At 37.8% G+C, this 26,847-nt stretch overlaps 1 protein-coding gene across 14 annotated transcripts in view; it reads right to left on the minus strand.

The window, feature by feature from the left end:
* UNC79 (unc-79 homolog, NALCN channel complex subunit) overlaps nt 1–26,847 on the minus strand; it is a 309,568-nt gene that overhangs the window by 194,248 nt on the left and 88,473 nt on the right. For 13 of the 14 annotated variants that reach the window (XM_063643951.1, XM_055288333.2, XM_055288330.2 and 10 more), the window contains 2 exons: nt 22,256–22,311; nt 21,436–21,565 (listed from right to left, as the gene is read on the minus strand). The exons of the other annotated variant lie outside the window; for it this stretch is intronic. In XM_063643951.1, the coding sequence (XP_063500021.1) occupies nt 21,436–21,565; nt 22,256–22,311 (186 nt within the window). The remainder of the gene's footprint in view (nt 1–21,435; nt 21,566–22,255; nt 22,312–26,847) is intronic. 14 annotated transcript variants of the gene reach the window in all.

Below are 26,847 nucleotides of genomic sequence, written 5' to 3' on the forward strand. Positions count from 1 at the left end.
ATACTCTCCCCAAAGATTGGGAGAAAGAACAAGGACATCCACTCTCAGCACTTCTATTCAAGTGGAGATATTAAGCAGTGCAAAAAAAAAAAAAAAGAGAAGGATAGAAAGGAAAAAAGGGAGAAAGGAAAGAAGGGGAAGAAAGAGAGAAAAGGAAAAGAGGAGAAAAAGAAAGAGAAAAGAAGGGAGGAAGGATGGAAGGGAGGGATGGAGAAAGGGAAAGAGGAGTGGAGACAGGGGAGGAAGGAAGGAAGGATGGAAGGAAGGAAGGAAGGAGGGAGGGAGGGAGGGAGAGAGGGAAGGAAGGAAGGAAGGAAGGAAGGAAGGAAGGAAGGAAGGAAAAAAGAAAGGCATACAAACTAGAAAGAAAAGACAAAATAAAAATTATTTGCAGAGAGCATAATCAGGTATACAGAAAATCTTAAGAAACTTACAAAAAAGCCACAAAAACTAAGAAGTGAATTTAGCAAGGTTGCAGGGTATTTGTAGAGTACCAATAAACAAGTATAATATTAAAATTTTTAAACACTATTTATAATAGCATATAAAATCATAAAATATTTAGGAGCACCTTTAACAAAATATAAGATCTGTACACTAAAAACTAGCAAATATTGTTGAAAGAAATTAAAGAAGACCTAAATAAATGGATAAATATACCATGTTCATGGATGAGAAGACTCAGTATTGTTAAGATGTCAATTCTCCCCAAATTAAACTATATAGTCAATGTAATCTCATTCAAAAATCCAAGCAGAGGTCAGATGCAATGGCTCACACCTGTAATCCCAGCACTTTGGGAGGCTGAGGCAGGCAGATCACCCTGAGGTCAGGAGTTTGAGACCAGCCTGGCTAATATGGTGAAACCTCATCTCTACTAAAAATACAAAAATTAACCAGGCATAGTTGCACATGCCTGTAATCCCAGCCTCTCAGGAGGCTGAGGCAGGAGAATCACTTGAACTGGAGAGGCAGAGGTTGCAGTGAGCTGAGATCATGCCACTGCACTCCAGCCTGGGCAACAGAATAAGACTCCATCCCCTACTCCCCCAAAAAACAATATCCAAGCAGATTGTTTTGTAGAAATTACAAACTGATAGTAAAATTCATATGAAAATGCAAAGGTACTAAAATAGCCCAAAAAATTCTTTAAAAGAACAAATCTGGAGTATTTACACTACATAATTTTATTTATTAAAATAGCCCATAAAATTTTTAAAAGAGCAAATCTAGAGGATTTATACTACATGATTCTAAAATACACTATAAAGCTACAGTAATCAAGATTACATGATATTGGTGTAAGGATAGACAACAAAACAAAATAGAGAGTTTAGAAATAGACACATACACATATGGTTAATTACTATTCAACAAAAGGGTCAAGGTAATTCAATATGGAAAAGATACTCTTTTCAACAAATTGAACTGAAACAACTGGATATCCTTAAAGGAAAAACAAATCCAACCCTTACCTCTCGCTATATACAAAAATTGATTCCAAATAGATCATATACTTAAATGTAAAATCTTAAACTATGTAACTTCTAGAAGCATAGAATTTCTTTACAACCTTAGGAGAGACCAAAAAAAGGACCACAAAAGAAAAAAAAAGATAAATTTCAATTAATTTATCAAAATTAAAATCTCCTTCTCTTTGAAATACCTGAACAGGGAAGCCCCTGAATGAGAGAGTATATTCACATTATGTTGACGAAAGTCTTATATTTTGAACATACAATATAATAAGATAATAAAATAAACACCCCAATTTAAAAATGAGCAAAAAGTTCATTGGTAACTTCACATATACACACAAAGGGTAAGCAAACCTTAGAAGGTAAGAATATAGAGGGAAAGATAAATATATGAAATTAGTGGTTACAGTAGCCACAGAGCACAAACAATGAAAATCTGACCTAAGAATTATACCCTTTCCCCAGAAGCAAAATTAAGTTCTCTCTGAAGGTATCCATCATACTAAGTCTCAAAATAGCTTTATGGTTTTTATATCTGTTGTCTTGAACACAATAAAAAACAACCACACAAACAAGAAGACAAGGAAACAAAAGAAACAACAGACAAAAGAATCAGAATCTCCAGGGATCCAGAACACTGAGTCATCAGAAACAGATTTTAAAATAACTATGCTTAATATGTTCTATAAAGTAGAAGATAAGAGAATATCATCAAAGAACTGGAAATACACACACACACACACACACACACACACACACACTCTCACATATACATATGGACCAAATGGAAATTCTAGAAGTGAAAAATATAATGGGGGGGTAGAATTTGGGGAATGTTGGTCAAAGGCTACAAAACTTTAGAAAGAAAAGATATATAATAACCAAAATTAAAAATATAATTAGGAGGCTAAAGAATTTGAGAACAGGAAGACATGTCAGAAAAAGATTCAGTGTGAAGCACAGAAAGATGAAATGGTGGGGGACGGGGAATACAAAAAATATGCATAAAAGGATGTATGAGAGAAAGGTCTAACATAAATACCATTAGAATTCCAGAAAGAGGGATGAGAATGTGTCAGAAGCCACTTTTGGAGAGATAAGGAAACTTCCAGTTACAACCATAATAAAAAGCTGGTATTGAATTTATCTTTCCACTGGACAAACTGGTTTCAGACGTTGGGCATAGATACAGCACAGGGTTGCTCTCTTTTTTAAAAAGTAAAGCATACAAGTTAAGTTCTACATTCACCTTGGCTTTCTGCCTGGTGATATTTCCAAACTGCGGCATAGAAAAATGGAACTCAGTAAGAAATCAGCATTTTTGGTGGGTAGAAGAAACAGACTTTCAGTGGGTAGAGAAATCAAAATAAAGAAATGCTAAGGCGGATGGAATTTGTGAGTAAAGGTAGAGAACAGAGGAGAGCTGCCGAGAAGAGGTATCACAGATCAATGGAAGGGCATCCCTCAGGTCCTTGGCCTCCATGTGCTCAGAGCAAACTTCCGCAAGGACTAGCAGAGAACTCTGCTCTATGGTTGAAAGCAGAACAGAGATTTTGGAGGTCACACAGGGCTAGGTATATGTTGTATTTCCAATGTAGCCAAAGAAAAGAACTTTAGTGAACACACCAGAAATTCAGGAGACAATAGTTGGTAACAGATAGGTCACACCTTAGGAATGAAAACTGTGCTCTAGGCCTAAGTTTAAAAATTTGTAGACATAGAGTTGTTCATAGTAATCCTTCACTATCCTTTTAATGTCCATGAGATCAGGAAATAATAATCTCTATTTAATAATCTCTATTTCCTTTCTGATATTAGAAATGTGTGTCTAATGTCTTTTCCTCTTTTTCCCTGGTTAGACTGGCTACAAGCTTATTGATTTTTTAAAAAACAGTTTTTAATTTTGTTGATTTTTCTCTATGTTTTCCTGTTTTAAATCTTACTGACTTGTTCTCTAATTTTTGTTATTTATTTTCTTATACTTGCTTTAGGCTTAAATTGCTCTTCTTTCTCTAGTTTCCTAAAGTAGAAGATTATAGCATTGATTTTACATGTTCCTTCTTTCTACTGTATGTCTTCAGTGCTATAAATATCCCTCTAAACACTGCTTTCACTACATAACACAAATATTGAAGATAATGCTACAGGAGTCATAGTTATACACTAGGACTAAAGGCAAAACTGAAATATAGTTGGCTTAACAAGTTATAAATCTAAGTCCTTGGGAAGAGAAGGTCAGATAAAGAGAGGCTGGTTAACAGGTACAAACAGACAGAAGGAATAAGTTCCAATATTTGATAGTAGAGTAGGTTGACTGTATTTAACAACAATGTATTGTATATTTCAAAACACCTAGAAGAGAGGACTTGAAATGTCCCCAGTGCATAGAAATAATAAATCCTTGAGGTGATGGACACCCCAAATACCATGACTTGATCATTACACAGTCTATGCAGGTAACAAAATATCAGGCCATAACAAAAACGTATGGGATACTTTACATTCCATAAAAATGTACAATTAGGCCAGACACAGTGTCTCATGTCTGTAATCCCAGCACTTTGGAAAGCTGAGGCAGGAGGATCACTTGAACCCAGGATTTTGAGACCAGCTTGGACAACATAGGGAGGCCCATCTCTACAAATAATAAAAAATTAGCCAGGTGTGTTGGTCATGCCTGTAGTCCCAGCTACTTAGGAGGCTGAGGTGGGAAGATCACTTGATCTCAGGAGTTCAAGATTGCAGTGAGCTATGATTGTGGTGCCATTGTACTCCAGCCTAGGAAAGAGTGAGACTGTGTTAGGAAGGAAGGAAGGAAAGAAGGAAGGAAGGAAGGGACAGAGGGAGGGAGGGAGGGAAAAACAAAAAAGCAAAAATATGTACAAGTAAAATTTTTTTAAAGACTAGAGATCAAGAAGGCTATAAAATCTGAAAATTTAAAATAAAAATAAATAAAGCTAAGCATTGATGCAAGAAGGTGATCCACCAGTAACTTCAGACCAGCAAATACAAAATACAAAATTCAGTGCTTTTTAGAGTAAATAAAATAGTTCAGTCTCTACAACATATTCTTTACAATGTCCATCATACAATAAAAAATTTACAAGACATGTGAAAGGACTAGAAAATGTGATCCATAATCAAAAGGAAAAGAGTGAAAAGAAGCAAATGACCTAGACTCATTTCAAATTAAAAATAAGAATTTTAAAATAAGTAGTTCAAATATATTAAAGAATATACAGAAATAGATCATTCAGATGAAAATTCCCAGAGACAGATGAAAAATGTAAAAAATAGCTAAAAGAAAATTCTAGACCTAAAAACATAATTAGAAAAGATAGCATATATAAAATTACTAACTCATTGACTGGACTTTTAAAAAATATTGGACACAGCAGAAGAAAAGATCAGTGAACTTGAAAAATTAATACAAATCCAAACTAATGCACAGGTAAACATTTTTTAAAAATGGAGTATTTGATACCTCTGGAAAAAGTACCAAATATTTTTTTAAACTCCCGGAATGAGAAGAGAAAAAAGAAATAGCAGCATAAATATCTGGATAAAATAATATCCCAAATTTTTCCAAAACTGATGAAGAACACAAAAACAAAGATTCGAGAAGCTCAGCAAACCCCAAGCAAAATAAGTACAAAAACCACCACACTCAAGCAGAACATAATGAAAGTACTAAATACTGGCCGGGCGCCGTGGCTCACGCTTGTAATCCCAGCACTTTGGGAGGCCGAGGCGGGCAGATCACGAGGTCAGGAGATCGAGACCATGATGAAACCCCTCTCTACTAAAAACACAAAAAATTAGCCAGGCGTGGTGGCGGGCACCTGTAGTCCCAGCCACTCGGAGAGGCTGAGGCAGGAGAATGGCGTGAACCCGGGAGGCAGAGCTTGCAGTGAGCCAAGATTGCACCACTGCACTCCAGCCTGGGCGACAGAGCAAGACTCCGTCTCAAAAAAAAAAAAAAAAAAAGAAAGTACTAAATACCAAAAATAAACAGAAAATCTTTCAAAGAGGCAGAGAAAAATATACTACATTTAGAGGTACAATTACAAGAATAATATGTAATTTCCTGTTGGATACAATGAATTGACACCTTTAAAGAATTAAATGAGAGAAGCAACATTCACTAATTACAACAGAATTACCATAGATATCAAAACAAAAAAGTAACTAGAACCCAGATATTTGCAAGTTAAACTACTCTCCTAAATAACACAGGCAATAAAGATAGAGCAATTAAAATGTCTAAATATTTTTAAATGAATGCTAGTAAAGACCCAAAATATCAAAATCTGTGGGATGCAGCAAATGTAGAACTTAGAGGGAAGTTGGTAATTTTAAATGGATAATTAGAAAAAATTAATGTTGGAAATAAACAATCTAATTTTTTAATCCCAAGAAGCTAGGAAAAAGAAGAAAAAATTAAATTCAAGAAAGTAAAAGAAACAAGATAGTAAAGATAAAAGCAGAAAACAATGATACATAAAGAACACAACTTTTATCGTTTTTCTATTTTTTTGTTTATTTGTTTTAGTTTATGTAAGCATTTGGTGAAATTTAAGAACTGGTCATGCGCAGTGGCTCATGCCTGTAATCCCAGCACTTTGGGAGGTGAAGGCAGGTGGATCACGAGGTCAAGATATCGAGACCATCCTGGCCAACATAGTGAAACCCCATCTCTATTAAAATACAAAAATTAGTTGGGCGTGGTGGCACATGCCTGTAATCCCAGCTACTCGGGAGGATGAGGCAGAAGAATTGCTTGAACCCAGGAGGCAGAGGCTGCAGTGAGCCGAGATCGCACCACTACACTCCAGGCTGGTGACAAAGCGAGATTCTGTCTCAAAATAAATAAATAAATAAATAAATATAAAAAATAAAAGCTATTCAGAATAAAATATGTAAATCAACTGGAAATAAAATTTAACTTTCCGAAACTGATATAAAGGAGATTTGCAAAACCCTACGGCTAATAGCATACTTAATGGTGAAATATTCCATCAAGTTAGGAACAAAGCAACAATATCTAATATGGCTTGGATTTGTTTCCTCACTCAAATCTCATGTCAAATTGTAATCCTCAGTGTTGGAGGAGCAGCCCAGTGGGAGGTAACTGGATCATGGGAGTGGATTTCCCCTTTGCTGTTCTCATAATAGTGAGTGAGTGCACAGAGAATTGGTTGTCTAAAAGTGTGTGGCACCTCCCCACCACCTCTCCCTCCTGCCACCGTGTGAAGATGTGTCTGCTTCCCCTTTACCTTCCGCCATGATTGTAAGTTTCTTGAGGCCTCTGCAGAAGCAGAGCCAATTAAACCTCTTTTCTTTATAAACTACCCAGTTGCAGGTATTTCTTTATAGCAGTGCATGAACAAACTAATACAGAAAATTCATACTAGAGAAGTGGGGCATTGCTGTAAATATACCTGAAAATGTGGAAGCCACTTTGGAACTGGGTAATGGGCAAAGGTTGAAACAGTTGGGAAGGCTCAGAAGAAGACAGGAAAATGACAGAAAGTTTGGAACTTCCTAAAGACTTGTTAAATTGTTGTGACTGAAATGCTGATAGTGATATGGACAATGAATTCCAGGCTGAGGCAGTCTCAGACGGAGATGAGGAACTTATTGAGAACTGGAGTAAAGGTCACTCTTGCTATCCTTCAGCAAAGAGAATGGCAGAATTGTGCCGCTGCTCTAGGGATCTGTAGAACTTTGAATTTGAGAGAGATGATTTAAGGTATCTGTCAGAAGAAATTTCTAAGCAGCAAAGCATTCACAATGTGGCCCGGCTGCTTCTAACAGTGCATGCTTATATTCATCAGCAAAGAGATTATCCAAAACTGAAACTTACATTTAAAAGGGAAGCAGAGCACAAAAGTTTGGAAAATTTGCAGCCTGACCATGTGGTAAAAAATAAAAACCCATTTTCTGGGGAGGAATTCAAGCCAGCTGCAGAAATTTGCATAAGAGGAACCAAATGTTAATATCCAAGACAATGGGGAAAATGTCTTGAAGGCATTTCAGAGAACTTTGTGACACTACCTCACATTGCAGGCCCAGAGGCCTAGGAGGGAAGAATAGTTTCATGGGCAGGGCCCCGCTGCCCTGCACAACCTCAGGACACTGTTCTCTGTATTATAGCCACTCCAGCTCCAGCTGTGGCTAAAAGGGCCTCAAATACATCTCAGGCCACTGCTCCAGAGACTGCAAGCCATAATCCTCTGTGGCTTCCGTGTGGTGTTAAGCCAGAGGGTATGCAGAGGGTAAGAGTTGATGCTTGGGAGCCTATGCCTAGATTTCAGAGGATGTATGGAAATGCCTGGATGTCCAGGCAGAAGTCTGCTGCAGCGATAGAGCTCTCATGGAGAACCTCTACTAGGGCAATATGGAGTTGAAGCCCCTACACAAAGTCCCTATGGGGGCACTGTCTAGTGGAGCTGTGAGAAGAGGGCCACCGTCCCCCAGACCCCAGAATGGTAGATCCATCGATGGCTTGCACCATGCACCTGGAAAAGCTGCAGGCACTCAACACCAGCCCATGAAAGCAGCTGCAGGGGATGTACCTTGCAGAACCACAGGGGCAGAGCTGCCCAAGCCCTTGGGAGCCACTCCCTTGCATTAGTGTGGCCTGAATGTGATACATGGAGTCAAAGTAGATTATTTTGGAGCTTTAAAATTTAATGACTGCCCTGCTGGGTTTCAGACTTCATGGGCCATGTAGCCCCTTTGATTTGGCCAATTTCTCCCTTTTGAAAAGGGAGCATTTACCGAATGCCTGTATCCCCATTATAATCTGGAAGTAACTTGTTTTTTATTTTACAGGATCATAGGTGAAAGGGACGTGCCTTATCTCAAATGAGACTTCAGGCTGTTGACTTTTGAGTTAATGCTGGAATGAGTTAAGACTTTGGAAGACTGTTGGGAAGGCATGATTGTGTTTTGAAATGTGAGAATGACATGATATTTTGGAGGGGCCAAGGGTGGAATTATATTATTTGGATTTGTGTCCTCACCCAAATCTTATGTTGAATTGTAATTCCCATGGTTGGAGGAGGGGCCTGGTGAGGGGTGATTGGATCATGAGAGTGGATTTCCCCCTTGCTGCTCTCATGATAGTGAGTGAGTGCTCAGAGAATCGGTTGTTTAAAAGTGTGTGTACACCCTCCCCCCACCAGCCATGTGAAGATGTGCCTTCTTCCCCTTCACCTTCTGCCATTATTTTAAGTTTCCTGAGGCCTCCCCAGAAGCAGAAACCTGTACATCCCACAGAACCACAAGCCAATTAAACCTCTTTATAAATTAACAAGTTTCAGGTATTTCTTTATAGTGGTGTGAGGACAGACTAATGCAATATCCATTCTTATCAATTCTATTCAACAGACTTTCTTTTGTGAAAGTACTGGACAATAAAATAAAGAAAGAAAACAGCAATAAGTGATATAAAGATTTGAAAGGAAGTAGCCAGATGACACCATTGCCTATATAGAAAATCCAACTAATAAACAAAGTACTAGAATAATTGAATTTAGCAAACTCATGAGATAAAAGATCAATATGTAAAACTCAACTGGATTTCCTTACACAAGCAATAAACAATTGGAAATTAAATTTTAAAATAATGCCATTTACAATGGCATAAAAAAATTCAAACACCTAGGAATTCATTTAACAAAAGAAATGTAAGACTTCTACAGTGAAAAATACAGAGCACCACTGAGAGAAATTTTAAAAGACCTAACTAACAGAAAGATATACCACATTCAGGGATTCAAAAATCCAATATTGTTAAGATGCCATTTCTTTCCAAATGGAATCACAGATTAACACAATCCAGATTAAAATCCCAGTAGGATTATTTTGGCAGAAATTCTTGTTGTTGTTGTTCTTGCTGTTGCTGCTGCTGCTGCTGTTTTTAATAAACAGAGATAGGGTCTCACCATGTTGCCCAGACTGGTCTTGACCTCCTGGCCTCATGTGACCCACCCACCTCAGCCTCCCAAAGTGCTAGAATTACAGGTGTGAGCCACCATGCCTGGCCTTTTTTTGGGTTTAGTGTTTTTGTTTTTTTTTTTTTTTTGACAGAAATTGAAAATTGAAAGCTGATATTAAAATTTAAATGGAAATGCAAAGTCTCTAAAATAGCCAAAGTAGTCAAAGAAAAATAACAAAGATACAGATTTGAACTATCTGATTTCAAGCTATAACATACAATTATTTAAGACAATTGTATTGGTGTACAGACAGAGACACAAATAAATGAAAACAAACACGGTCCATAAATAAACCCACATAAATATGACCAAGGGGCCAATATAATTCAAAGGGGAGAAAATAATCTTTTCAACAAACAGCACTGGAAATAAGGAAATATAAATCATAAGGAAGACAATAAGCCATAGCCATCATACACAAAAATTAAACTTAAGACAGATAATAGACTTAAATGGAAATATAGACCTTCTGGAAGGAGAAAATGTTCACAATCTTGGAGAAGGCAAAGATTTCTTAGGACATGAAAGGCATTAACCACAAGAGCAAAAATGATACATTTCAGTTTACCAGAATTAAAAATTCATGCTCATCAAAAAAGACACTGTTAAGGAAATAAAAGAGTAACCCCAAGACTGGAATAAAATATTTGTATTATATAAATCTGACAAATGACTTGTGTCAAACTAAATAAAGAACAACTACATATCAACAACAGACAAGATAAAGAACCCAATCAATAATTGGTAAAAGACTTTCTCAGGTACTTCATAAGATATAGGAATAACCAATAATTATATAAAAATGTGCTCAACAGCAGTCATCAAAGAAATTTAAATTAAAGCCACAAGACATACACTCACCAGAATGGCTAAAATTAAAAACACGGACAATTGCAAGTGACAGCAGAGTGGAGAGCAACTGAAACTCTCATCAATTGTTGGATGAAATGTAAAATGGCATAAACACTTTAGAGAACTGTTTAGATATTTCTTATAAACTCTATGACCCAGCAATTCCACTCCTAGGTATATACCCAAGAGAAATAAATGCGTAAGTCCACAAAAAAACTTGTATAAGATATTCATAGCAGCTTTATGTATACTGGCTAAAAACTGAAAACAACCCAAATATACATCAATAGAAGGTTGATAAACAAATGACATATCCATGCAATGGAATACTTAGCAATAAAAAAAAGAACTACTAATATCCACAATAACATGGACTAATCTCAGTAATATGTTGACTGAATGGAGTCAGAAATGAAAAAATCTATCGTATTTGATCTCCATTTACATGAATACCTGAATTAGATGAATATATGAATTATGTAGAAACCAGAATAGTGATCACTTCAGAATGAGAGAAGGGGATGGTGTTTGGAAAAGGCATACCATTACTTTCTGGGTTGATGGAAACATTCCATTATCTTTATTTGGATGATGACTACATGAGCATTATACATTTGTCATAATTGACCCAGCTGTACATTTGATACTTGTGTATCTAACTTATGTAAAATATACCTTAATAAAGTACTATCACTAACAAAAGAGAGATAAGCCTGACAACTTTCCACTGACAAAATACATCAAGCCACAGATCAACAAGTCCTATGAACCCCTCCAAAAAGACAAACATACATAATATCACAACTAGATATATCATAGTAAAGCTGCCAAAAATAAAAAAAAGAGAAAACTTTTAAGACAAAGAAAAAAAAAGTTTACCCTCAAAAGAGTAACAATTGGCAATTGAGTTTGATAGAAAGTCAATTTTTTATAGAAACAATGAAAATGAGAAAATCATGAAAAACCTTCAAAGTATGAAAAATAAAATGACTGCCAATCAAGGCTAGCCTGGCCAAGATGGTGAAATCCTGTCTCTACTAAAAATACAAAAATTAGCCAGGCATGGTGGCAGGTGCCTGTAATCCCAGCTACTCGAGAGGCTGAGGCAGGAGAATTGCTTGAACCCAGGAGGCAGAGGTTGCAAGTAGCTGAGATCACGCCATTGCACTCCAGCCTGGGTGACAAGAGCAAAACTACGTCTCAAAAAAAAAAAAATTGTATACATTGAGAAAATAGCCTTAAGAAACAAAGGCAAAGCAAACATTTTCAGACAAACATTAACTGAGAAAACGTATCTTCAGTAGAATGGCACTAAAGGAAATATAAAAGGATATTATTTTAAAAAACTTCAATCCCAGATAGGAGCTTAGAGATACAAAAAGGGAAAAATAGCAAGAAAAAGGAAAATATAATCTAACTGACTGCACTGAACAACAGTAATTATGTTTTGTGGAATATATATATATATATATAAAATAAAGTATAGCATGGAAGTCAGGAGGGAGTAAATGGAGTTAAAATCTTCTGCCACTTTACACAAAAATATAAAAGTACTACTTTATACTGGACACTGATAAGTCAGAATGCATGATATAATCTCTAGGGTAATGACTGAAAGAATAGTAGAGGACTAAACTTACTAAGCCAAAGATGGGATGATGAAATATTTAAATATACTTAATCAGTGCAAAAGAGGCAAAAAAAAAAAAAAGAGAAAAAAGAACTCAAACAAATTTACAAGAAAAAAACAAACAACCCCATCAAAAAGTGGGCGAAGGACATGAACAGACTCTTCTCAAAAGAAGACATCTATGCAGCCAAAAAACACATGAAAAAATGCTCATCATCACTGGCCATCAGAGAAATGCAAATCAAAACCACAGTGAGGTACCATCTCATGCCAGTTAGAATGGCCATCATTAAAAAGTCAGGAAACAACAGGTGCTGGAGAGGATATGGAGAAATAGGAACACTTTTACACTGTTGGTGGGACTGTAAACTAGTTCAACCATTGTGGAAGTCAGTGTGGCGATTCCTCAGGGATCTAGAACTAGAAATACCATTTGACCCAGCCATCCCATTACTGGGTATATACCCAAAGGATTATAAATCATGCTGCTCTAAAGACACATGCACACGTATGTTTGTTGCGGCACTATTCACAATAGCAAAGACTTGGAACCAACCCAAATGTCCAACAATGATAGACTGGATTAAGAAAATGTGGCACATATACACCATGGAATGCTATGCAGCCATAAAAAATGATGAGTTCATGTCCTTTGTAGGGACATGGATGAAACTGGAAAACATCATTCTCAGTAAACTATCGCAAAGACAAAAAACCAAACACCACATGTTCTCACTCATAGGTGGGAATTGAACAATGAGAACTCATGGACACAGGAAGGGGAACATCACACTCTGGGGACTGTTGTGGGATGGGGGGAGGGGGGAGGGACAGCATTAGGAGATATACCTAATGCTAAATGACGAGTTAATGGGTGCAGCACATCAACGTGGCACATGGATACATATGTAACAAACCTGCATATTGTGCACATGTACCCTAAAACCTAAAGTATAATAAAAAAAAAAGAGAGAGAAAAGAAAAAAGAAGCAGGAAAAATAGATTGCAATAGAAAATTGTGGATTTAAAGTCAAATATACCAGTAACTACATTACATATATATGGGCTAAATGCTCCAATTAAAAGGCAAAAATTATAAGTCTTGAGTTTAAAGAACTATACACTGATTACAAGACACACATAAAATATTAAGAATACAAAAAAATTGAAAATTAAAAGATGGGAAAAGTTATACCATGCAAACACTCATGAAAGCTGGTATAGCTACATTAGTATAAGACCAAGTAGATTTTAACACAAAAGTATTAGAAGAGATAAAGATATGCACTTCATAATGGTAAAAGTTTCAATTAGCTGGGAAAATACTGCATTCTAAACTTGTATACACCTAATAATGCAGCCTGAAAATACATAAAGCAAACATCGACAGAACTACAAACAGGAATAGACAAATCCACAGTCATAGTAAGAGATTTTTAACACCCTGCTCTTGGTAACAGATAGAAGAAATGGGCAAAAATATAATGAGAATATACAGGATTTGAATTAAACAATTACAAATTTGATTTCATTGACACATGTAGAACACTGCACAAACAACTGCCAAATAGAAGTTCTTTTTATGTTCTTGAGTTCTTTTTAAGTTCTTTACACAGGAACATTTACAAAAATGACCATATGCTCAACCCTAAAGAAAGTGTTAAAAATGTCAATGGAATGAAATAATACAAAGTATGTTATCTGACCACAGAAGGATAAAGCTATAAATCTCCTTCTAAATGACCCATGGGTCAAAGAAGAAACCATGAAGGATTTAGAAATCAGCATAGCACAGGATTTAGGAATCAGCATAGCACAGTGAGATTTAAGTCACTGCAATAAGGCAAGAGGACATAAAAGGCTTATGGATTGAGAAAGACATTAAATGTGTATTATTCAACAATAATATAATTGTGCATATTAAAGTAATTTTTAAGCAAGACTACCATAATAAATTATTAGAACTGAAAAGTGACTTGGCAAAGTTGCTGGATACAAGACCAATATACTAAAAATTAATTGCATCTACATACTAGCAACAAAGAGTTAGACAATGTGTATTTGACAATAATATTCTAAAAATAAATATGTAGGAATAAACTACATGAGAGATATGTAAGATATCTACACATCTACATCTAGTAGAAAACTAGAAAAGGGATTGAGGGCAACTTAAAACAAGCCTAAATAAATGAAGAGATATACCATGTTCATGGATTGGAAGATTCAATATTATAAATAAGTCAGTTTCCCAAATTGATCAAGATTATCTCAACACAGATTCAAGACAATCCCAATCAAAATCCTAGCAGTATGAGTGTTTGTATATGTTTAACTTGACAAACTCTTTAACTTAGCAAAGAGCTAGGAATAGGCAAGATATTATTGAAGGAGGAGGAAGAAATGGAGGAGGAGGAGAAAGAACAGAAAGAGGAGAAGGAAAGTGAAGACAAGGAAGATGAAGAGAGCAATAATAACAAGGTAAAGGACTTGCACAGGTGGATATAAAATTTTATTATTAAGCTACAGTAATTAAAACAGTATGGTATTGGTAAAAGGAAAAATAAACCAGTTGAACTAAGAATCCAGAGACAGAACCATTTTTAAATAGACACCTGATTTATGACAAAAATGGTACCACAGAGTAGTAAGGAAAGAATAATATTTTCAATAAATAATGTTGAGTCAACTGGCTATCCATAAGAGAAGAGATTGGCCATTACCTCATACCATATAGAAAAATTAATTCCAGATACATCTAAAAGATGAAAAACAAAGATTATAGAAGATGACAAAAAAGCGTTATAATTTTGGGGTAGGGAAGGATTTCCTTAGATAGGACATGAAAAGGATTAAATATGGAGACAAAGAATGCTAAGTTCATAATATTAAAATAAAATAACTTTATTTAATGATAAGACATTATTCAAAAATAAAAAACAAGATATTTGCAACATATATAACTGACCAAGATCATATAAGAGGATATTCAAATGGCAAATAAACATAGGAAGAAATGTTCAGCTTCACTAGTAATCAGGGAAATGCAAATTATAATCATAAGATACTTCTACACGCCATTGAAAATGGCTAAAATTTTTAAAACTAACAAAACCAATAATAACCAAAATGTGGAAAATAAGACAAAAAGAACTCTCATACACTACTAATGAGAGGACAAATTAATACAGCTACTTTAGAAAGCTGTTTGCCATTATCCATTAAAGTTGGATATATGTACATCCTCCAATCCAGGAATTCCACCTTAGGCACCTAAAAGAAATGTATGCAAGTATGCACCAAAAGACATATACAAGGATGTTCATAGGAACATTATATATAAAAGCCAGAAAGTGGGAATAATCCAAAAGTCCACTAATAATAGAATGGATAGGTAGACTATGGTACATTTATTTGGTAGAATAGGCACAGCAATAAAAAAATGAACAAAGTACAGTTATCCTCAACACCATGAACAAATCACATACACACAACACACACACACACACACACACACACACACACAAATAAATAATGGGTTATTCCATTTCTATAAAATTCTAAAACAGACAAAACTGATCTTGGGTATTGGAAGTCATGTCAGTAGTTACCTTTGGGGTATAAGAGGGAACATATGGTAGGAGGTGGTCCATGAACACTTATAAATTTGTGATTTTCTGCATGTATACAAGGCACAGCTAAAAAAGTTTTAAAACATTTTTAATTATGTAGAGATAAGATTGAGTTAATAAAAAAGATAACTAAGAACTCAACGTGACATAAAAAAACTGGTAGACCTTCTTGCACTTAACTTGTATACAACTCAAAAATCCAATTCTACTGATGTGATATGTGGTAGCCTAGACCAAAATTTCACCTTGTAGTACTGTCTTGAGTTATTCTCTATCTGCTTTTGCAACAGTCTGTGTCTTAAAAAGGTACAGTCCCTGTCTTGGAAATGTAGAGTGTGTTTCTTGGAGATGTATATCTTGTGTAACATCTTTTGTCCTATAGTTCAAATGGAAACTAAACAATAATTGCTGCTGTTCTTTACTAACAAAGGCTAAATTATTTTCTAGTTGGGACACTGTAACAGGAAAATTGCTAAATAATTTCTTTCTCTCCCACAGAAGCAGAGAAGCATAGAACAACATAATGGCTATTTTCATTGTCAAGAAACTTAAGTTACAATTTTTTGCATTTTTTTTAAACAGGAGAAAAAGTCATTTTAATCATATACATACACATGGGAGTCCCACAAAAATATCAGACATCAATTTTTTGCATCTTTTTTTTTTTTTTTTTTTTTTTTGAGACGGAGTCTTGCTCAGTCACCCAGGCTGGAGCGCAGTGGCGCGATCTCAGCTCACTGCAAACTCTGCCTCCTGGGTTCACACCATTCTCCTGCCTCAGCCTCCCAAGTAGCTGGGACTACAGGCGCCTGCCACCACCCCCGGCTAATTTTTTTTGTATTTTTAGTAGAGACGGGGTTTCACCATGTTGGCCAGGATGGTGTCAATCTCCTGACCTCGTGATCCACCCACCTCGGCCTCCCAAAGTGCTGGGATTACAGGCGTAAGCCACCATGCCCAGCCAATTTTTTCCATTTTTAAGACCAAAATAATTGGAGCAGTTGTTGATATACACTAATAAACCAAAAAGGAACAAACATTGTAGATCACCAAATTCTTATTATTTGATCTTCTTTGTATGAGCTGTAAATATTCCTATGGTAACTATGTTCAGAAAATAATATATAATTCCTGCACATATATGTGAAGTTAAAATTATGGTGAATTACTAACAATCATTAACCCTGTGTGTTCATAGTGATTCTTTAAACTTTCCTGTGTTTGACATCTTTTATCATAAATAGTTGGGAGGAGCCTTGTGTAATTACATACAATATGATCTTAACTGGAGTTTTCAAAGTTCACCAAAACCTGTAAATAAACCAAAATGTTAACAATAGTCATTTCTGGATGGCAGTGTTGTTTTTCCTCCTTACATATTGCTATAATTTTTCTTTTTTTTTTTTTTTTTTTGAGACGGAGTCTTGCTCTGTTGCCAGGATGGAGTGCAGTGGCGCAATCTCAGCTCACCACAACTTCCACCTCCCGGGTGCAAGCGATTCCCCTGCCTCAGCCTCCCAAGTAGCTGGGATTACAGGCACGTGCCACCACGCCCAGATAATTTTTTGTATTTTAGTAGAGATGGGGTTTCACCATGTTGGCCAAGATGGGCTTGATCTCCTGACCTTGTGATCTGCCCACCTTGGCCTCCCAAAGTGCTGGGATTACAGGCGTGAGCCACTGCGCCGGCCACATGTTACTGTAATTTTTCTATAAGTAAATTTTCCTTTTTAAAAAAAAAATTTACTTTTTATTTTTTTTAATTTATTTTTATGTTTTTAGGATGGAGTCTTTGTCTGTCGCCCAGGCTTCAGTGCAATGGCGTAATCTTGGCTCACTGCAACCTCTGCCTACCAGGTTCAAGGGATTCTCCTGCCTCAATCCCCCAGTAGCTGGGATCACAGGCGTGCACCACCACGCCCGGCTAATTTTTGTATTTTTAGTAGAGCTAGGGTTTCACCATGTTGGCCAGGCTGGTCTCCAACTCCTGACCTCAGGTGATCCACCTGCCTCTGCTTCCCAAAGTGCTGGGATTATAGGCATGAGCCACCACACCCGGCCAAACTTTTACTTTTTAAAGAGGAAATGCTGTACATCACTGGGAAAACAAAGAAAAGTTGCTGGTTCCTAAGAAAGCATTTCATCTTTGAGCTTCTAAGTTAATAAAATCCATACAATTTTCATTCAGAATATTTGGGGTTATAGTACGATTTAAATACTGATGATACTCTTTGGTATGTCTTGCAGTAGGCATTGCAGACAATTTCTAATGCTTTACCTAATGTTTAATTAAAGAACTGAATTGAAAAAAGTGATGTAACAGTTAAAGTAGAAAAATGTGGGGCTCAAATTCAATGTGTGCCCTTATTATTTGTGTGAATTGAGGCATGTTACTTAAACTCTGTATCCCACTCCTCATCTGTAGAACAGAAATAGGACAACTGACTTCCCAATATTTTTGTAAGGTTTAATTGAGAAAACATCTGTAAAACCTACATGGTGCCTGGTCCATAGATTGCCTTCAATTAGGAGAGGGCTAAAAAAAATTAGATAATATAATAAGCAGGTAAACAATGTCTGACCAGCAGCCAGTGCTGGATAAGTAGTGATCTATAGACCAGAATGATTTTTTTTCTGTGATCTTTTGTTTCCTATACAGAATGCCATGGTCTACTAGAATGGGAGTTTCAAGAGAGCTACTTGCCCAGTACCTAGGACAGTGCCTGGAGGGCAGCAGGCATCCCATTAACAGACTGCTGAAAGGATGGAGCATGAACATGTCATTGCAAGGATGGACTGAAGAATGAATGCCCTCAGACAGAGACATCTTGGTTCACAGAGCGTAAGAGAAGATGAAAGTTGCTCTGGTTGTAGTGGGCATAGGCTGAGCTATATCAGTGAAGACAGGTTTGACTGAACCTTCCTTGGGGCAATGGCCACGGGGATAGGTGGAAGTGGTTGTCAGTTTGCTGGGTTTTTGAGATACTCTGAACAGGCAAGTCTCATCAAGTGGCTTCTCCATCTAAAACCTGTGCCTGGTGTCCCTTTACTGTTAGGATAAAATCCAAACTCCTTCCCAGGCCTATCAGCGTCTCTGCTCACCTCTGGCTACTCTCCTCCTCTCACTCCAATGTCTGGCTACATTGGACTTGTTCCAATTCCTAAATACTATCATGCTATCTTCTGCCTGCAGTACCTTCTGCCTTGCGACTCACAGTTTATCCACTCATGCCTCATCTGTTTCTAACATCTAGTGTGTACATATCCTTCAGGTATCAGCTTAAATGTCACTTACTTGAGAATCTGCCTTAACAAATACCCCTTCCCAAACATGCCCACATCCCAGTGAGGTTAGAGACCCTTCCTGTGTGTCCCCACAGCTCTCTGTATTTGTTGTACTTTAGCACTTATTACCCTGTAAGGCAGTTTTGGGGTCTTTCCCCAACAATCAGAATGTAAGCTCCAAGATATTAATGATTTTCATGTTTTCTTTACTGCTTCACCAAGAATGCCTAGAATAATGCCTGCCTAATAGTAGACACTCCATAATTATTTGTTCAATAAAATGAATGGATTTCCATGTCTAGATTGTAGTAAGTTCCATGAGACCTGGTTTTGTGTTGGCTCCTGTATTATTAACAGAAAGTACAGTGTCTGACACAGAGTAGTTACTCATCAAATATTTATCGAATAAATAAATGTTATTTAATACTGATTATCCATTTATACTTCACATAAGTGCTTATTTCAGGGATCAAATGAGAAGGAGTTAGTGTCAAATATTTCAGTTGTTTCACCTTTTATTCTATTAATGCTTCCGTAAGTTGTGCTGCTTTTACATTCAAATCATTCACTTACCAACACTTAAACATTCTCTGCTGTCTATGATATACAGCACCAATGATACCAATTCCCAATTTAAAAAAATTTACTTACTATCTACCTTCATTGTTTTTATTATTGTTACCATGTATTTTGGGTTTAGAATGAGCCCACCAAGGGCCACCAAAAGCCCAGACAACAAGTATTACTATCTCTAACACTTGATTTTAAGTCTTTCATCAGGAACGTAAGTCAGACACCTGAATTCAGTTAAATCCCCTTGAAAACCACCTCAAATCACCTTTGTAAATACCAATAATGCGAACAAATAAGTAGATTATCAGAACATCAGTGTGCAATCCTGCAATAACTTGGAGAAAAGTCAACCTTGCAAAAATATCCGTCTCTCTTCATTTTCAGAAAATTATACCTACAATTAAGTGGGGCAAAAAGGTCAACAAGGGCATCAAAAACTCCATTAGCCATAGGTTTCTTGTTTGATTTAATAATATATATACATAAACAACCTCCTAGGACTTGGAGGTTGTTGATTTGTTTGTTTGTTTTGCAGGATTTTTTGGTAGATATCTGTCATTATATTTAAAGTTAATGTTCTTTTGTCATTATTAATTACATCATTCACTGTTGAATGGCTGAGCAACCAGGCTATCGGGGTCATTTTTTTGTTTGTTTTTTGAGACAGAGTCTCACTCTGTCACCTGGGCTGGAATGCAGTGGTGTGATCTCGGCTCACCACAGCCTCTGCCTCCTAGGTTCAAGCGATTCTCCTGCCTCAGCCTCCCAAGTTGCCGGGACTAGAGGCACGTGCCACCATGTCCGGCTAAAATTTTTTTGTATTTTTAGTAGAGACGGGATTTCACCATGTTGGCCAGGATGGTCTCAATCTCCTGACCTTGTGATCCACCCACCTAGGCCTCCCAAAGCGCTGGGATTACAGGTGTGAGCCACCACGCCTGACCTATTTTTTATTTTTTATTTATTATTATTTTATTATTGAGACAGAGTCTGGCTCAGTCACCGAGACTGGAGTGCAGTGGCATGATCTTGGCTCATTGCAACCTCCTCCTCCTGGGTTCAAGTGATTCTTCTGCCTCAGCCTCCTGAGTAGCTGGGATTACAGGCACAAGCAACAAAACTGGCTAATTTTTGCATGTTGGCCAGGCTGGTCTCAAACTCTGGATCTCAAGTGATCCACCCGTCTCAGCCTCCCAAAGTGCTGAGATTACTACAGACATGAGCCACTGCACCCAGCCTATCGGGGTCATTTAATTTTTTTTTTTTTTTTTTTTTTAGACAGAGTCTCGCTCTGTAGCCAGGCTGGAGTGCAGTGGTGCAATCTTGGCCCATTGCAATTTCTGCCTCCCAGATTCAAGCAATTCTGGTGCCTCAGCCTCCCAAGTAGCTGGGACTACAGGCACGTACCACCACGCCCAGCTAATTTTTGTATTTTTAGTAGAGACGGGGTTTCACCATGTTAGCCAGGAAGGTCTACATCTCTCATCTCTTGACCTTGTGATCTGCCCACCTTGGCCTCCCAAAGTGCTAGTATTACAGGCGTGAGCCACTGGGCCCAGTCTGGGTCATTTAATTTTTATTTAGTGCCTGAGCTGGTGATATTGAAAGTGCTGCAAGTCTTCTTATCAGAGCAGAATCTGCTAGTTGGGGTTTCTGCTAAATGATGAGCAAATTGGCAGCATCACTCTCACTGCTCATCCCTGTGGAGCGATTAATGGTAGTCAGAGTTAAGACCCTCAGCCAGTGGTATAGCAAATGGACTGAGACTTAGGGCAATTTGCCCTGATGCCATAAATGCTTTTGAAATTGATTTGAATTAATTCATCTTTAAACTACTTAGTTTCAGAAAGGATTTATGACCATGTCCAAAGGCATAGAAAATATAATCCAGCAAGATAAAAATATATGTATAAGTAGGTGAGGCCAGTGTGGCACAGGAGAAATACAGATGGGGCATCACAGGGCTCCTCTCCTCTTACCTGTGTACTGCAACCCCCTGTACTCGCTTATTGCCCCAGGAGGTTTTAAATTGGGCCAGTAGTGGAAAAGCATTTGCACAGCTGGAGGCTTCACTTGTGAAGGCCCATACGCAATCACATACAAAAGATCCTAAAGGAAACAGCAAGCATATTTTGACTTAGCATCATGAAATAAAAAGAAAGGTAGAGACTTCAACATTACCAAAGCAGTGAAAATTCTAATGGAGGGGTTGAGGTGAGTAATTTCCCTGGAATCTCATGCAGGAATGTTTCATAGATTAGATCACGTTAAAACATTATATTTTAATGATTTATTTATTTACTGGTCCTTCTGTAAATGAGCCCTCACAGGTAGAGTACAAAGTACTTTATCTTCTAACAAATTCATCTCTAATCAGATTGATGCTAAAGAAAGATTTTAGAATAGCATAAGACAGTTTGCCAAATACCGTATTTGAAAAAACATTTCCCTAATCACATTTCTTAAACATTCACATCTCCTATTTGAAAGAGGACACATTCTCAAGCAACCTTTCAAATTAAATAAAATTGTTTGTCATAACATATAATATTAGCTTAATTCCAAGAATAAGATACGTCCAATTACTTTATCCGTCAAAACACGATGTTCTTAAAGTACCATTTCTGCTCTAAATGATAAATAATTAACCATTAAAGAAAGAATTATGGGTTCTGCCACATCAAAATAATAGGACGTCAATAAATTTGACCTCAACAACAGTTTTAATATGTAAACGGTTTTTACTGTATTATACAAATTAAGTTTGTGACTATGGGTTAAATTTGACCCAAAACTTACTTTCCAGACTTCTTGTTTATATTTCATGAGGCATTCCAGTAATTGACAATGATACACTGTAATGTAGAAAATGTAATTCGTACATGAAATGTAAATACCAGACAAAACATCCTTTGAGATATATATATATATATGTAAGAAATTACTTCAATATGACTTTTCAGTCTCTAATCATTAAATTAGAAATAACTTCTCTCCATATATTCATACTTAAAAAATATCACATAAGCCCTTGACTTTATCAAGCTTTGTCCCAAGGTCCTTGAGAAGTATTTCATGCTTCTTGTTAACAATGGAAATATTTTTAAAGTCGGTAGTAATCATACATTCATAAAATAAACTTGTATCAACATAAGATCTACATAGGACAAAAAAACTAGCCTAACAGAATCACAACAAAAGCTCACATTTATTGAGCATTCATTATTTGCTAGATACCATAGAAAGAGCTTTATATGTATTATCTCACAATTGCCATGGTGCAGTTAGGAAACTAAGGCTCAGTTTCCAACTTGCCCAAGGTTGAATGGATAGCAAGTGACAGACTTGATGGATAGAGTGGGGTTTTATAATTTCCTCACCAGTTCCATCTTATAGAGGAATTTTTAAAAGCTACACGACAGCAAGCTTCCTTGATTTGCCTATCTTCACTTGTGGAAGTTAGGCATCAACCTAGTTAGATGCCTTTTGATACCTTCCCTAATCTATATTCCGGGCCTATGCTGACATTGAAGCTGTTCACACTTTATTCACCAATGACCTCTATGTCATTCAATCCAATGGACATTTTTAAGTCCTCATCTTACTTGACTTTTCAGCCACATTCAGTAGTGCTGACTACGTCTCCTTTTTGAAACACTCCTTGGCTTCATATGAATGACCCTCCCCTGTCACCTGTGGTGGACAACACTGTTGCTACTCAACTGCTGTCAACACCCTTTTTTTCTTGTCCATTTGCCAATTGATATGGTTAAGCTGTGTCCCCACCCAAATCTCATCTTGAATTGTAATCCCCAGGTTTTAGGAAGAGACCTAGTGGGAAGTGATTGGATCGTGGGGGCAGTTTGCCCCACGCTGTTCTCGTGATAGTGAGTGAGTTCTCACGAGATCTGATGGTTTCATAAAGGCAGTTTTCCCTGCACTTGCTAGCTGTCTCATTCCTGCCACCATGTGAAGAAGGTCTTTGCTTCCCCTTCACCTTCTACCATGATTGTAAGTTTCCTGAGGCCTCTCCAGCCACGCGGAACTGTGAGTCAATTAAACCTCTTTTCTTTATGAATTACTCAGTCTCTGGCAGTTCTTTATAGCAGTGTGAAAACGGACTAATACACCAATACACAGACTACAAAAGCAAGATACTTTCCCAGAGCCCCTTGCAGCTAGAGGTGGCCATGTGACTCAGTTCTGGACAGTAAGAATGAAGAGAAAATCTGCTGGGGAGCTTCTAAGACATACTTTCTCCCTCCGATAAAACAAAAGAGGTACACCAGGAGACTTGTCTCTTAATGACTCTGCTTGATCCTATTACCTGTTTTGTAGTTATATGAGGTTATAATAACCTCCACAGTGGCAGCCTTCTTGCAAACATGAGGGGAATTCCAAGATCTCAGCCCCCTGATATGTGCAGCTACCTTCAGGACTTCCTATTAAGTAAACAACCAATGTGCTTATACTTTAAAGCCTCTGTCAGCCAAAGACATCTTAACAGATGCAACCTCTCTGTCTCTTTGGAGAGCTCACCCTCTTCCACTGGGCCATTATCTGCTGAAGTTTCTGAAGGCCTAGTCACAGAACCACTCCACATTTCTTTCATTCTCTGCTCTCCCCTAAGCAATCTCAGACTCATACACAACTTCAGCAGCCATCTATATGCAATTCAGTGAAGGTCACTGGACACTTGTATGTGGGCTCAAAGTTCATTAGCTCTAGTCCAAAGCTCTGTTCTGAGCTCCAGACCCATAATACAACTACCTAATTACCAGCTCCTATCAGGTGTCTCAAAGATACTGTGAACACAACATGTCTGAAACAGATCTCAAGATCTTCCCTCAGAGGCCTGATCTTCTTCCAATGCCTCCTTTATCAGTGAGTAGAACCACAGTTACAATTTGCATCTGTGTTCCCACCAAATCTCATGTTCAGTTCTAATCCCCAGTGTTGGAGGTAGGGCCTAGCAGAAGGTGATTGGATCATGGGGGTGGGTCCTTCATGAATGGTTTAGGACCATCCCTTTGGTGCTGTTCTCATGATAGAGTTCTCACAAGATCTGGTTGTTTAAAAGTGTGTGGCACCACGCCTGTAATCCCAGCACTCTGGGAGTCCAAGGCTGGTGGATCAAAACTCCAGAGGTCAGGAGTTCAAGACCAGCCTGGCCAACATGGTGAAACCCCGTTTCTACTAAAAATACAAAAAATTAGCTGGGTGTGGTGGTGGGTGCCTGTAATCCCAGCTACTTGGGAGGCTGAGGCAGGAGAATTGCTTGAACCTGAGAGGCAGAGGTTGCAGCAAGCTGAGATTGTGCCACTGCTCTCCAGCCTGGGCAACAAGAGCAAAACTCCATCTCGAAAAAAAAAAAAAAAAAAATATATATATATATATATATATATATATATATATATATATATATATACACACACACATATATGTGGCACCTCCCCTTCTCTCTCTTCCTCCTGCTCCAGCCATGTAAGACGTGCTTCCCCTTTGCCCTCTACCATGATTATGAGTTTTCTGCCTCCCTTAGAGACAGGAGCCACTATGCTTCCTGTACAGCCTATAGAACCATGAGTCAATGACACCTCTTTTCTTTATAAATTACCCAGTCTCAGGTATTTCTTTATATCAGTGCAACAACAAACTAATATGACCACCATGCATCCAGTTAGTGCATCCAGAAACCCACTCTAGCCAGTATGTTACCAAGTCCTATCAATTTTACTTCCTAAATAGCTTTCAGAAAGATCTACTTATTCTTCAGTTTCAATTGTCCCTGCCTTTGAAGTGCTTAGGCAAATGCAATGACCTCCTTCCAGGTCAATCTATATCCAACCTGGCTTCTTTTCAATCCGTTCTCAACTGCAGCGGGGGTGACACACACCACAGCCCACTCAAAGCCATTCAGCAGCTTCCCTTTAGATTTGGAATAAACACAGGCCTCCCTAACAGAGCTCACAACACCCTGCATGTTCCAGCCCATGGAACTCTAAGTCTAGTGTCACACGAGGGAGCCCTCACTCTCAGTTCCAGCTACACTGATCCTTCAGTCTCAGCTGTTTGCCAGACTCCCCCGTGACACATGAGATTCCTCTTCCTGAACCACCTCCCCTTGTAGGCCTTGTTCACATTACTCATCCTGCAGTTCTCAAACCAAAGGTTACTTCCTCAAAGAAGTCCTCCTGACTTCCTCAATAAAAGCAAAATTTCCTTTTATCACATCTTATAGTATAACATACTTGAAGCACTTGTCATAAGCAAAACTTTATGCTTGATTTTATGATTATTTGATTGTCTTCTCGCCTCTCAACCCAACCATACGATAAGCTTCCTGAGATGAGGATGGGGTCAGTCCCATGTCACTAACCATGGAGCCCCCAGTGCCTAGCACATGGTGGATACTCAGTGACTACTGATTGAATGGTCGCTTTAGAATTGGAAATTTGGTCTTAAGCCATCACTGAATTCTCAAGTGCAGATGGTCCAAGACACTTTCTTGTACATAGTGTCTGCTGATCTCCACAGGTCTGCTATATGAACCTTGTTCAGAACCATCACTGACCCATGAACATACGTGGACAGTTCCTTTGTTAAAACAGCCTCCCCTCCCAGAATGCCCCATTTACTTTATCAATAAAAACTCTGTCCAGCCAGGCACGGTGGCTCATGCCTGTAATCCCAGCACTTTGGGAGGCCAAGACAGGCAGATCACTTGAGGTCAGGAGTTCGAGGCCAGTCTGGCCAACATCATGAAATCTCGTCTCTACTAAAAATACAAAAATTAGCTGGGCATGGTGGCATGTGCCTGTAGCCCCAGATACTGGGGAGGCTGAGGCAGGAGAATTGCTTGAACCCAGGAGGCAGAGGCTGCAGTGAGCCATGCCACTGCACTCCAGCCTGGGCAACAAAGTGAGATTCCATCTCGAAAAATAAAACAAAACAAAACTCTGTCCATAATTTAAAATTCATCCTTGGCCCAAGTGACACAAAATCTTTTCTCATCATTTCAATCCATACAGCTCCCTCCATCTGATAAATTAACACTGTCTAACATCTTTATTTAGTACTCCTATGTACTACATTACATTGTTAACTAATGATTTATGTAAATATGCCTGATCTTCCCAATTAGACGTAAGCTTCATAGCAAGTACCATATCTTATGTTTTTGTGTGGTTTTCACAATGCCTAGCACAAAGCCCTGTATATAGAAGGTGCTCAATGAATGCTGGTTACTTAAGTAAGGATTGTGCTCTATCCTTGATACACAATCAGCTACAAGGACCAAGTTGCCAGTTGTGCTTCTTCCAATAAAAATTCAAACAACAGAACTATGACCTACCGCTTGGTCCCAGAGAGCCCCTGGTGGATATTGCCTC

This window comes from Symphalangus syndactylus, chromosome 8, assembly GCF_028878055.3.
Source record: "Symphalangus syndactylus isolate Jambi chromosome 8, NHGRI_mSymSyn1-v2.1_pri, whole genome shotgun sequence".
Lineage (NCBI taxonomy): Eukaryota > Metazoa > Chordata > Mammalia > Primates > Hylobatidae > Symphalangus > Symphalangus syndactylus.